Below are 13587 nucleotides of genomic sequence, written 5' to 3' on the forward strand. Positions count from 1 at the left end.
CACATTTCAATCTGCTTATGATATATTATTCCCAGTTTGAAAATGTTCACTGACGAATACCATTTCTGAAATAACACGCATCTTATGCAGTAAAATGTTCTACAATATTCTAATGACCTATGCGTTACAGTCTACAGATATTATATAAACCTACCAATAAATACCTAATATTAATTTTTATTACACAGAGTTTGTATTTTTAAATGTTGTATTCAAGGATTTATTAGTTTTATTTGTATACCTAACAAAAATTACATTTATTCACAAGTCAGTTATCAACTAGAACTCGACTACGAGTAAGACAGCGTTTGGATTGTTCGGACTGGCGTATAATTTATTATTATTATACATTGCGCCTTTGGTAGGCAGTAGTAAACGTATATGCTTCTACGTTACTTAGTTAACAGATTTTCGTTTGAGGTGTTCTCTTAAAACCCAAATATTTAATGCCCGTATCCCGTATGCATATAAAATGTATGTTTCACATTTAACGAAAACTAAAACTATCGTGACGGAACTGAATTACGAAGAACGTATAAAACAAAAATAATCGTCACCAAGTGATAGGTATAATCTGCTATGTACTTACAAATCATATTAAATAACATTAATCATTATGTATTTTCTTATTTTGTTAGGTAGGTATAAAAACCTACCTTCCTACTTATAAAAGCATTACCTAATCATTGATTTAAAATTTTAAAAATTATTCTACTATAACAATAAATTAACAGTTGTAGGCAAAGTATTATAATTTAAGGTATTTTTCATAATATCCTAATTTTTGTACACCTATAACAACTGGATTTTAAAAACTACTCTACGTCTAGCGGGTATATACGTTTGTCTGACAATAAATATTTACATTAGGTCTACCGCGTCAACAGAGTAGTAGGACAAAACTTACGTAATTATTTATTCTTCCGGCGAAACGCGGTCCCTTTGAGTGTATAATATTGTCTAGTGTCAGAGCTGTGCGTCTCCGTCAAGGAAAATGCAGCGCGCGTCTTCATATATCCGATCCAAAAGTTCAGTCTGGAAGTATTGAGATTAATGACATTTATTAAAATAGGCACCTAGCTTAATATGCTTAATAGCACCTAACGAAATATGTGAGTACGTATTGGAATCGGTGTTCGTCTCAAACGATTGTCATTTGCCATAGATTATTTATAATTATAACCTAACCGTCCCAATCATAGAAAATATATATATGGTCCTAACCGATGGATGATGGATATTTTTACATTATCTTCAAAAAAACATTTATTTGTTTCTACTAGACGCAAATGCAGTAAATTGAATTCAAATTTATAATATAGATAACGGTTTTTTTACTTGGTAACTATTTATTTATTACTTGGTTTATAAACAAATTCTAATTGATATAAAATAGTAATTATATAAAAATAGTTTTATTGATCCCAATATTTAAAAATAATGTTTCAAATAAAATAATAAAAAAAATTTAAGAAATACCTATTAAGTAATATGTATTACCTAAATAACAAAATAACTAAATAAATTCGTGTTTTTTTTTAAACATTTTCACGTCCCCCCTCCCTTACGAAATGTTGTCACACCTCCTTAGAGTGGTGCGCCCCTTAGGTCAAGAGCCCTTGAAATAGTGCATGTTAAAAAATCAGCCATAACCTCCCCCCCCCCTCCCCTTGACAAAATCATTTGACTCATTTAGCTTCTTTATGAATTAAGAACGATACATTGAACGTACAAAACTGTACCTACCTACATAATAGTTATCAACCTATTAACCCATCAATAATATTATATTTTTTATTGTGTACACTAATCGATTGGTATATACAAAATAACGTTAAGTTATAAATAGGACGTGGATTTAAATGCATTAAAAATAAGAAAAATGCCTTAAAAACACGATTTAATGCACTTATATTACAAAGCTTAATAAAATGGCCAGAAAAATTAAAAGTCCAATTTAAACGAATATAAAATAGAATTTATATAAGTGTATAGGTAGTGTATTCGTTATATTTTGAGTTTCATTATAGCACATCAGTCGATCAGATGCTATTTATTATTTTAAAATAAAAAAATTCGACAGTAATTCCATATTGGCAAGTGTTGTTTTCTGTAACTGAAGACTGAAGTTATAGTATCGAACACAATGGGTACGTAAAAAAATAGAAATATAAAAAAAAAAATTACCTTTATTTAATTGTATTTAATTTTTTTCTAATAAGTTTTTATAAAATTGACTTTATCCCATATAAATGTTCTTATTTAATTTTTCAATTCGTCGATAATATATGAAACGAATTCTTTGCTTGGAAAGCAATGTTTTAGAAAATTCAGAAAATGCAGTTTATATTTAAATATTATAAATAATAATTTCTGATGCATTGATGCGGAAGAGTGAGGGGGTGGACAATCAGCCGAACCGAAATCTAACATCTTAAACACTTAATATAAACAATTTTTCACACACGCGTCATGGTATGAAAATAAAAAAATATTTATACCGATTTTCTGCCGAAAAAATAAATTACTTTAATCTCAATATTATTTATTAGTCAACGATATCTTTGCTCAGAATCGTTTTTCGTTTGTTCGTTTTGTATTTTAATAATTTATACGTGGATATATTATTATTACTAATAATTATAGTAGTTGTGTTTGTTTTATTTCCTTAATTTATTTAGTACTATACCAATAAATTATATATTAATTAATAATTTTTAAAACATTGTGTTCAAAAAAAATGAAAAAAAAATGTGATTTTAATTAGAGTCTTGTAATGTACCTACCTATATTTAAAAAATAAATAAATATAATAATAACTGTTGAACTTTTAGGGACATAATTGGTAACACATTCGTGTATGTAGTATTACACTATTTATATAGGTATATATTTATAGACCTATACGAGTATATGAGTAGGTATATTATTCATAAGTGCGCACACGTCAGGATAGGCAGTTGACCATTCCGTGAATATACTTTTATGTGTACATGGTTATACATCCCTAATCCCTATGATATAGAATATAGATATTAAGTGAACATTAGAAGTTAAGTATGTGACACTAAATTAATAGTTACCTATAACTTATAACGTTGTATTTGGAAAAAAAATTACCAGTTATTAATTAAAATTGTATCTTATGACTATTATCAGTTATAAGTCATAACATATATTTCTATAAATTAAACCAAAATATTTATATATTTAAATTAAGTACCCTGTATAGGTATGCACCTATTAATTATAATTATTCTACAAACAGGGACTGGAAAAACGACGACGGCGTTTATATCTCGCGTGTTTTATACATTTCTAGTCCGGAACTAAAATATGCGCCTACAACACTTGGATAGCACATTTTTCGTGACATTAAATATTTGTTTTAAGTCTTAAAATTAAATTTAAGCCCCAAAAGAATATAAGAACAAACTTACTTTAATTATCGACTCCTTCGGCGGAATCCGTGACGTGTGTGAACTGCGACGCCCATGAGGAAACGCTCCAGAATACAGCCAGAACTTCGAATATTGTGATTTATGAAAAATAAAATTATACGAAACGCAGTAAGTTTTTTGCTCATATCTTCTTTGCTTATTGAAATTTTAGAATTTTTAATCGACTGTGTCTTCTGCAACGACTTTGAGATTTGCCATAGATTAAATAAATAAATGATAGATATTATACTAGGTACGTCAATATGACGAATCCACGGATATAATATAATGCAAATTTTTATATCAAAGAGTTCTGTGTTAAGGAACAATTTGTTCATTGAAATTTGATATGACATAAACCAAAATAGTTTATAATTTTGAATTTGAATTATAATAATATGATATAGGTATTATTTAAATTATTATTTTCGTTTATCAATTTAATTATTGATTAAGGTGGTGAATAGATATCAGAAGCACGAGAATATTTTTATAAGAGCATATTGTATTTTATGAATTATTAAATAAAAATGTGATTACTGGATTTTAGAGTTAACATAAACGTATACAGTAAATTCATCAAATACTATAATACCAACTATATTTTTACAATGATGTGTGTGTTTTTTTTTTAATATTTTTAATTATTTTTTCTTGTGGTTTGTGTAAACGATAAGTATTCGTAATAAAGATTCAATTTTCATATATAATATTATATTATAGGCACTCAGTATGTAATCATATGTTTATTTTTAGTTTAATTTAATTGTAGGTATTTAGTAAATAATAATAGGTATACGAAATTGTGTTTTCGAATAGCAATTTATTGTTTGTATTAATACCTACACCATAATAGGGAACTAAAATTTTGTAAATGATGTACAAATGTATTTTTGGTGTTTTAAGGCTGCTGTAAGATCAATTTATGAGAATCCTTGCATTAAATTGTTAGGATTATTTGATATGAATAATTATTTTATTACATATAGGTTTATTACATATTGGTAAGTCGATCAGAAACTATATTTACACTGAATGTTAATAGTAAAAAGCTATTAAAAAATATATTATTTGTATTTATTTGTTAATAATTAAGACTTAAATATGAGCAGTAATCTTGATCCTATCACAAAATGTTTTTTAATTATTTTTAATTTAATTTACATTTATCCCAAAGTGATCTCTGCATAATCATTCAATGATGAATTTAATAGTTACATTCTCGGTTATATTAATTGGATTATAAATTAAAATAAACTACAGTTTCCAGCTTCTACTACAACATTATTTTATATTTTATTTTATGTTTTTAATTTTTTCAACGCAGTCTGCACCTTGTGTTGGTGATTTTACACGTAATATAATAAAATTGATACTAGTGATGAGTAGGTAAGTACCGTATTGTTTAATCAAATTATTTACACGATTATTAACTAAAAAAATATCCATGAAGTATAAACATCCACATTTCTATAAACTATAAATTCATAATTGTATGAGCTATACATTTTACATATATTTTTCGAAAAAACTATTTAAAAAAACAAGAATAATTCCTATTTTATGTCACGCGGGTTGAACTAGCAACTGACTGCTACGACAACTGTGCAATTTTTTTTAAGCATATTACGTTTTGAAAACGTGCAGAAAAGAGTTTGTTTTAAGACTGTCTGTCTTGATAACAACTAATTTAATTTAGAGTGTATTGTTATATTATATTATAATGAAATTAATAATTATAGTAAAATATATAATTGCAAGACATTTAATACCTATATCTATAGCCATCTAGGGTATAAACTACACTAAAAAAGGTGTGAGAATGCTAATAAAATATATGAGGGGTAGAATGTATTTATGTATATAAAAATATAAGATATAAAGATTAATAACATTATATTGTTTTAAATACTTCGCGCAAACCTAAGGTGATACCCGGTGTATAGTATAACATGCAAAAAGGTGCGTGTTAAACTTGGCGTGGTAAAAACGAAGACGGTCTCGCGTATTTTATACATTGCGCTATTGGGATTAAACTTATAAATGCTTCTACGTCACCTAGTTAACAGATTGTCCGTGGCAATGAATATTTAATTTAAGTCTAAAAAGTAAATGTAAAACAGTAGGTAATAATATGAAAACAAACTTACTCGTAAACATCTACTCTTCCGGTGAAACGTAGCTAGAGTGCCGCCATCGCCGAAGAAACAGCTATCTTCATCCATCTTCATCTAATCATCTCACTCCGATGAGCTAAAACTTGAAAGTATCGAAATATTTTATGAAAATAACCTGATCAAACGAAATTTGCGAGTTTGTGTTACAACTTATCCGGTTTAACGAACTGTCCGTTTATATTTGTAGCCTATTATTTTTTTGTTCACTGAAATCAAAATATACAATATATTATATTTATAATACAATAGTATTTCTGAAACTATTAGAATTGTTAACCGTCGCCGACGAATTTCGACAATTGACGACTGCCATAGATATTATAAAATATATTATGCCATAGATATTATAATATATATTATGCCATAGATATTATAAAATATATTATTTACCAACAAAAGTAAACGAATATAAAGTTACACTATTTTAAAAATATTATTCGTGGGTAATTGAAACGTCTAAAATATATTATCATTTATCATATACAAATACGATAATAAACAAATAATAATAATTCAACTTAACCGGCTACGGTATTAATAATATTTAATAATATCAATATAAATATAGTATACAATATCCTAGGCTGACCAATCGTCTCCACTTAAAATCGTTTTTCGTATAGGTACTATGATATTATATCATTGAATTCAAATTTAACACTATCCATAACAGTCACCCACTTGTAACCTACTGTTCAGCAGAGTCCGTTTTCGAGAAAATCGATTTTGGTTTTTGGTGCAACTCTAAAACAAATGACCGTAGGTACATTAAATTTTGACTGAATGCTTATATTAGCATTTTCTATACACCATAACATTTTCCAAATATTTTGACTTATTTTGAGCTGTTTACGGACATTTTCAGTTTCCATTTTATTTTAGTTTTTTTTTCTATAAATATCAATAAAATGTTATTTGTTGGTTAAAAAAGCTTGAAAATTTAATAGAAGGTTCCAAGGTTATTGTTTCAAAGGCAGATGAAAAAAATTAAAAATCCTTAGTCACGGTTTTTATTTATAAGCATTTAAAGTTCAAATATTGACAAAATACGGAAAAATCACGAAAATTATCAAATTATTTTGAGTTGAGAATTCATAAAAATTTTTCTTTTTCAATCTAAGATTCGAAAATGTAATACAAGATTATCCATAAGTTTACCTACCTATATCAAAAAAAAAATGTCTACAAGAAAGTCAAATTAAATTTTTATGAACGTTTGAAATTCATATTTTTACAACATTTGATATTCACTCGATTTCTCATGTAACGATTTTCTTATTTTGTTGTAATTAAAAAACGTATGACTGTAGATACTTGAAAATTTCACTGAATGTTTATATTAGAATTTTCTATACACGATAAAATTTTGAAAATAATTTGATTCTTTTTGAGCTGTATACGGACATAGTCAGTTTTCAATTTTTTTAGTTTTTTTTTTCTATAAATAACAATAAATTTTTATTTGTTGGGTAAAAAAGCGTGAAAATTTAATATGAGGCTCCTGATATATCGTTCTAATAGCAGTTGAAAAATATTAAAAATACATATTATGCACAATTTCTTTTTATAAGCATTTAAAGTTCAAATTTCGACAACATTTATCAAATTTATAATTTATAAATTATTTTGTAGTTAAAAATATATAAAATGTTTAACTTTTATGGCTAAGGATTGAAAATTTAAAACAAGGCTCCACGTAAATAGGTTATAGATAAATTACTTTATTCACAATAATATCATCAAATATACTTGGTAAAATCATAGGCTGACTGACCGTTTTCGCTCAGAATCGTTTTTCTTATACAATGATATTATATCATTGAATTCAAATTTAACACCATCCATTACAGTGACCCTACTGTACAGCAGAGCGACATCCACTTACCCACCTTTTTTTAATCGACCTCCCTTTTTATTTAATTCCTGATAAACGAGTTTTGGATAAGTACCTACCTACATAATAGGTACCTGTCCTACCTATATTAATTAAAAACTATTTTTAACACGACGTATTTACTTATTATTTTTGTCTTTTAGTTTATCTAATTTTCTATGATTAAAATATGTTTCCTTTATACCCAAATAATTTTTAAGTACCTACAAATAATATAGAACTCAATTTTATTTTAACAATAAATACTTTTATTAATACAGTGTTGACTTTGTAGATGGGTAGTAATAAATTAACTGTACATTCAGGATTACATGCATTCAGGTGAATAATTATAAGATTGCAATGATAGATGTAAGATGTAAGATGTATTGTTGATTCATCAATACGATGCTGGGTGGACTTGAGGACTTCCCATGTTCAGCGACCGGCGTCGACCCGTCTTGTGGCACAGCGGAAACTTCGTACAGCTGACTGTTCGACAAAGACACTGTAATATTATTTGAAAAATATTATTTCTACTTAATCGTAATAACTGGGTATAATGAGTTTAATATTATATTATATTACAATAAATATTAAGTACCTATATTATTAGCTTCTAATAATTGGGACGTCATTTTTGTAGATATTGATCCGGACAAAATGATGCTGGCCCAATGCTATGCCATGGTTTATGGCGTACTTATCCGATGAAATTGTTGGAGACTTTTTCAAACTGGGCAATCTGATAAACGGTGACGTGATCGTTACTTCGCGGCCATCATAGGGTAGACCAGAATACACAAAAATGTAGGTCATTGGGCTGTCGGCTGTATGTATGATAAAGTCCTGGAAGTGGGAATTACAATAGCCCCTAAAATGCTGTTACACCTCAACCTTAATAAAAACAAAGAATGATTAAAAAATGGCAACGGAATCGGCCTACAAATCTGAAAATAAGTTTATGGACAGATAACTTCTCAACGTAATATTATGACCGATCCACTAATAACTTTCCATAGGTATATCAGACCTATGTGCGACGGCTGCTCACCAACGTATCGACATCCACCAGATAACTTTGGTAAGTTTTCAAACTATACCGCTCATTCTTGCGGAATGCTAAAGAAAATTAATTTATTAGATAAATATTATACTATAACAATTTTTAAATATAGACGTTTTCAACTCACAGTTATGCAGATGGATGTCGACCGGTTTGGGAGCGACGTCTGATACGCCATTGTTCTAATGAATTCAAACATAAATAATATAATATTATTATAATATTTTTATATGTATATAGGTAGGTACGGTTAGGTATATTAAATTAATTAAGTAGGTACTATATTAATATAGTCTATTAATTATTTTTTTACTATAATTTTATTATATTAAAATATACACAATGACTTATAACTTACATTATTGGACCGGACATACAGCAACGTCGAGTTGAGGTACCTGTCCATAAACACATTTTCATCAGCTAAATATAATATAAAATATAAAGTAAAGAAATGCATAAAGAAAAAACTGTATTTATTCATACTATTTTGAAATCAAAAACATCAGAACAAGATAATGCTTTCTTGATAAATTAAAAATATTTGAAGATTTTATTTGTCATACGTTTACATGGCAATAGTAAAATTCTATTAAACCTATTAGGTACGTAAACAACATTTATTAATATGACAAATATTTAAAATTTCAAAAAAGGGGGACCCTCGTGTCAATACCCCTCACTTTGTTTTTTGGATAGCGCTGGGAGTTTTTGTGCACAAACGTCGGGACCTGGTGCACATTTCTGCACAAACGATGCACAAACGTTTGGCACATTCAAAAATCCAAATATTCAATGTGGGGGGGGGGCTACCGTTTCAATGCCTCCCCATTTTGTTTCAGGGAAAGAGCTTTCAGTTTTTGTGCACAAACGATTGGACTTGGTGCACATTTCTGCACAAAAGATGCACAAACGTTTGGCGTGGTCAGAAGTTCAAATTTAGAAAGTGGGGGGGCCATTGAAATGGACCTGACAACGGGGGCCCCGTGCCTGCGTGTACGGTGGTGTTATATAGAAAATATTATTGTCGCCCCATCACATATTGCTTCGCTGGCCTGACCTATGTCAATAGTTTACAATTTAAAATATTCCCACCTATATTACATATATATTAAATAATATTATATTGACGACTGTCTGCAATATACAACAGTACGTATAGATTACCAGTTAGTGGGCGAGATCTGTCGTAGACCGGTGGACGATTAATTGAACTATTGTCGTATATTGCAGACAGTCGTCAAAATAATATTATTTAATATATATGTAATATAGGTGGGAATATTTCAAATTGTAAATTATTGACATAGGTCAGGCCAGCGAAGCAATATGTGATGGGGCGACAATAATATTTTCTATATAACACCGCCGTACGCGCAGGCACGCCCCCCCCCCCCCCCCCCGTTGTCGCTGGGTGATTCGGCGAGGACGTAGCTACGACGTGCGTGTGAAACGCCGATCGTAGTACGGGCTAGGCGATCTGAATTTGCAAGGCGATAGCTGGTTTACCGCGTATTGTCTAATACGGGTGTTACCACAGAGTGGCGCCCAACGGGGTTCTTATTCACGGGCGGAGACATTTTTTTTTTTTTTTGTGCGTGTGCCCTGGTACCTCAACCTTGGCACGTTTAATTTTTCGAAGTGTTTATGTACGAGAAGTACAACAGTTTTTACGTGTGGTCTGGGAAAAATTCCCTTGGCACACCAATTTTTTTTTTGTACAAATGAAGTACGACAATTGTGTACGTTTTGGGTAGTAAAACCCGGAGCAAGTTTAGTATTTTTACCTGTTAAAGTAATATATACTTTTTGTGTGTGTTTTGGGGTGCAGTAGTAACCCAGAACGCAATTTTGTGCATGTGTATACCGAGTGAGTAACACATACGCGTTCGATAAATTTTTCTTACGGAAAAAGTAACGCTTGTACCTCGTGAGTACACCAATATATAATTTTTGTTTTTTTTTTGTACAAGTGAAGTGCGATTAATTGTACATTTCTGGTAGTGTAACCGGGAGCAAATTTTTAGTGCTTTACAAGTTAAAATAACAGTTATAAGAGTTTTGGGTACAGTAGAAATCCAGAACGCAATTGTGTGCGTGTATACCGATTAACTAACAAATACGCGTTCGATTTTTGTCTTACCGACAAGACAACGTTTGTGCCGCGTGAGTACAATTTTGCTAACCGTGCGTCTACACATATACGCCAAGGTGAGCAACGTTTTGTAATATACTTAAATATTAATATTAGGATTGTAGATTAGTTTTTTTAATAATTTAAATAATTTTTTATTAGTTTAATTTTCGTTCGCCCTTCAAAATTGTATTTAGTTTATTTCAAAAAAAAAAAAAAATATATTTTAATTTTAATTCTTAAATTATTCAAAAATTAAGTAGTTATTGTTAAGTATAAATATATTAATAAAAATCAACTTCTTTCATTACAAAATTTTTCTTTAATTCAATTAAATCTTAATATGATATGAATGACGAAGAGCTTATAGCCTTAGGTTCAAAAATTACTAAATTAACAGATATTTATTCACACAAAAAATCAGAACTTATTGAAGTATGCAAATCTAAACAATTAAAAAGCGTAGGAACCGTAGATAATCTAAGGGCTAGATTATCAAAATATTATAAAGGGATCACAGAATTAGACGACATTGAAGAAACCTTAAACGAATTACAAAAACACGAAGTTCAAAAAAAAATCCAAAACACAAAATGGAAAAAATGATAATTAAACTAGATAGTTTTTCCGGACAAGGAGACATCAAAACATTTCTTAGACAGTACGAAAAAGCAGCACAAATAAACAATTGGGACGACAATGAAAAAATGAAATTCTTATCAATATTTCTGAAAGATACTGCCAACAAATTTTTACAAAACTTGGAAAACAAAGGAAGAAACTGGTCATGGGAAAATCTAAAAAGCGAGTTCATAAACGAATTTCAACCAATAGGATACTCTATAATACTGAAAGACAAATTAGAAAATAGGAAACAAAACGACTTAGAGTCAATTTCTAGTTTTGTTACGGAAATAGAATATTTATGTAGTCAAGTAGACAAGGATATGAAAGAGGAAGATATTTGTGTTTACATACTAAAAGGTATAAGGGAACCTATATTACACGCAATTTCACTTCACGACAACAGTAACTTAAAAAAGTTAAAAGAAAATTTAAAAAAATATGAACTTATGCAATTTAGAATTAATTCAAGAAGCTCAGGACTTAGCGAATACACAGAAATTTTGAACAAACAAGTAATGCAATCAAATACCGAAACAAAAGACAGCAACCAAGAAATTAAACGTTTAAATACAAAATTAGAAGGAATAGACAGTTATTACAAAAACAAAATTGATCAACTATGTACCGAAATGAACAATTTAAAAAAATACGACAATCCAGTAAATTTTGAAGATAGATCACGCAACAGAGACAAAAGTCCATATCCACACAAATCAGATTACAAAGGCAAGAACAATTATAGGGAAAAAAGTCCTTATCCCGATAGGTACAACGACTATAAGTTCAGAGAAAGTAGTAAAGATAGATATAATAACCATAAATACAGAGATAACAGCAGAGAAATTAGCAATAATAGAGATAGGTCTTATTCTAGGGATAGGAAAAACTCCTACGACAGGTCCAGAGATACAAGCAGAAATAGATATAACAACAGAAATCGTGGAGATGACGCAAATAGAAAACAGCACAGTAGGGACAACAGCAGAGAAAGATACTCAACACCGGAAAAATTTAATGGAAGAGAAAACATAATATGCTACAAATGCATTGAAAAAGGACATTATACAAACGATTGCAATTTTTCAAAAAACGAATAGCACCCGAGTTAAGAGAAAAATCGGAATATCTACCTCGGGGAACAAATAATATTAATTTAAAAATCGACACCTCTAAATTTAACAGAGAAAAAAAAATTGAAAAAAATAATTATATTCATTTTGTAGAAAATTGGTACAAATCAAAAAATTCAAATAAACTAATAACTAATGAAGTAAACGACGATGACGAAAAAGCTGTAGAAAACATCGTAACAATAAGTAGTTTGAACCCACTAAACGAATTTCAAAAATTCCTACTCAGCAATAACGATAGAACCGACTTCCTATGCGATTACAGTGAACAGACGGTAAATATTTTATCATTACGAAATGATATCGCAATCGGCCATTGCACAAGTCAATGCCTTACTATGTCGAAGGGGATCGCATTACAATTTAGAAATAAATTTAACAACGTTCAAAATTTAATAGACCAAAGAAAAAAAATAACCGAAATTGCTTATTTGAAAAACGGAAGACAATGGGTTCTATATCTCATAACAAAAAATGAATATTACGACAAACCAGCGTACACTAACATTTTTAGAACACTAGCTAACACTAGGAAATTTTGTATTGAGAATAATATTACTACTTTAGCATTACCCAAAATTTGCACTGGACGAGACAAAAAGAATTGGAACATTATTTCCACTATGATTAAGTTTATTTTTCAAGACACGCAAATAAAAATTTTAATATGCCTACTACCAAACAATGACGATGAAAAACAAAATAAATAATTTAAAAACAATGGTTCACAAACTAGTAATATAATCACGTTAGGGAAAAATTTCAATGACACAATTAACGATAAATTAAAAAATGAAATCTCACAAATCGCGGGTTCATTCATAAAAACGGAAAATGTACCCGGAGACGGTGACTGTGGCGCCCACGCACTACGAATATGCCTTAAACAACATGGTATATATAGAAAGACAGTAGAATTATTAAATATGCTCGGCATTCCTAATTGCAAATCTGGCTACTATCTTAAAGATGACGATCTAGCGTTTATCTGTGACCAATTCAATTTCAACTTATATTTAATACATGAAAATTCCGAATATACAAATGCAATAATTTACTGGAAATTAAATAGGAAAAATATAGGGATATTCAATAAAAATTGCCATTGGACACCAGGAATCATAACAGAAACATATAACC

At 29.3% G+C, this 13587-nt stretch overlaps 1 protein-coding gene and 1 long non-coding RNA gene across 2 annotated transcripts; one reads left to right on the plus strand and one right to left on the minus strand.

Moving 5' to 3' along the window:
* LOC132946348 (uncharacterized) lies at positions 1-3515 on the minus strand. The gene is made up of 3 exons (XR_009664701.1): positions 3441-3515; positions 908-1035; positions 1-65 (listed from the first exon to the last, which is right to left on the minus strand). It is a non-coding gene; the product is annotated as an uncharacterized LOC132946348 (long non-coding RNA).
* Positions 3516-11946: 8431 nt separating this feature from the next.
* On the plus strand, positions 11947-12414 carry LOC132947762 (uncharacterized protein DDB_G0283697-like). Its single transcript, XM_061018006.1, has one exon. The coding sequence runs from the start codon at positions 11947-11949 to the stop codon at positions 12412-12414; it is 468 nt and encodes a 155-aa protein (XP_060873989.1).
* The last annotated feature ends 1173 nt before the right edge of the window (positions 12415-13587 follow it).

Source organism: Metopolophium dirhodum, chromosome 6, assembly GCF_019925205.1.
Source record: "Metopolophium dirhodum isolate CAU chromosome 6, ASM1992520v1, whole genome shotgun sequence".
Taxonomy (NCBI): Eukaryota; Metazoa; Arthropoda; class Insecta; order Hemiptera; family Aphididae; genus Metopolophium; species Metopolophium dirhodum.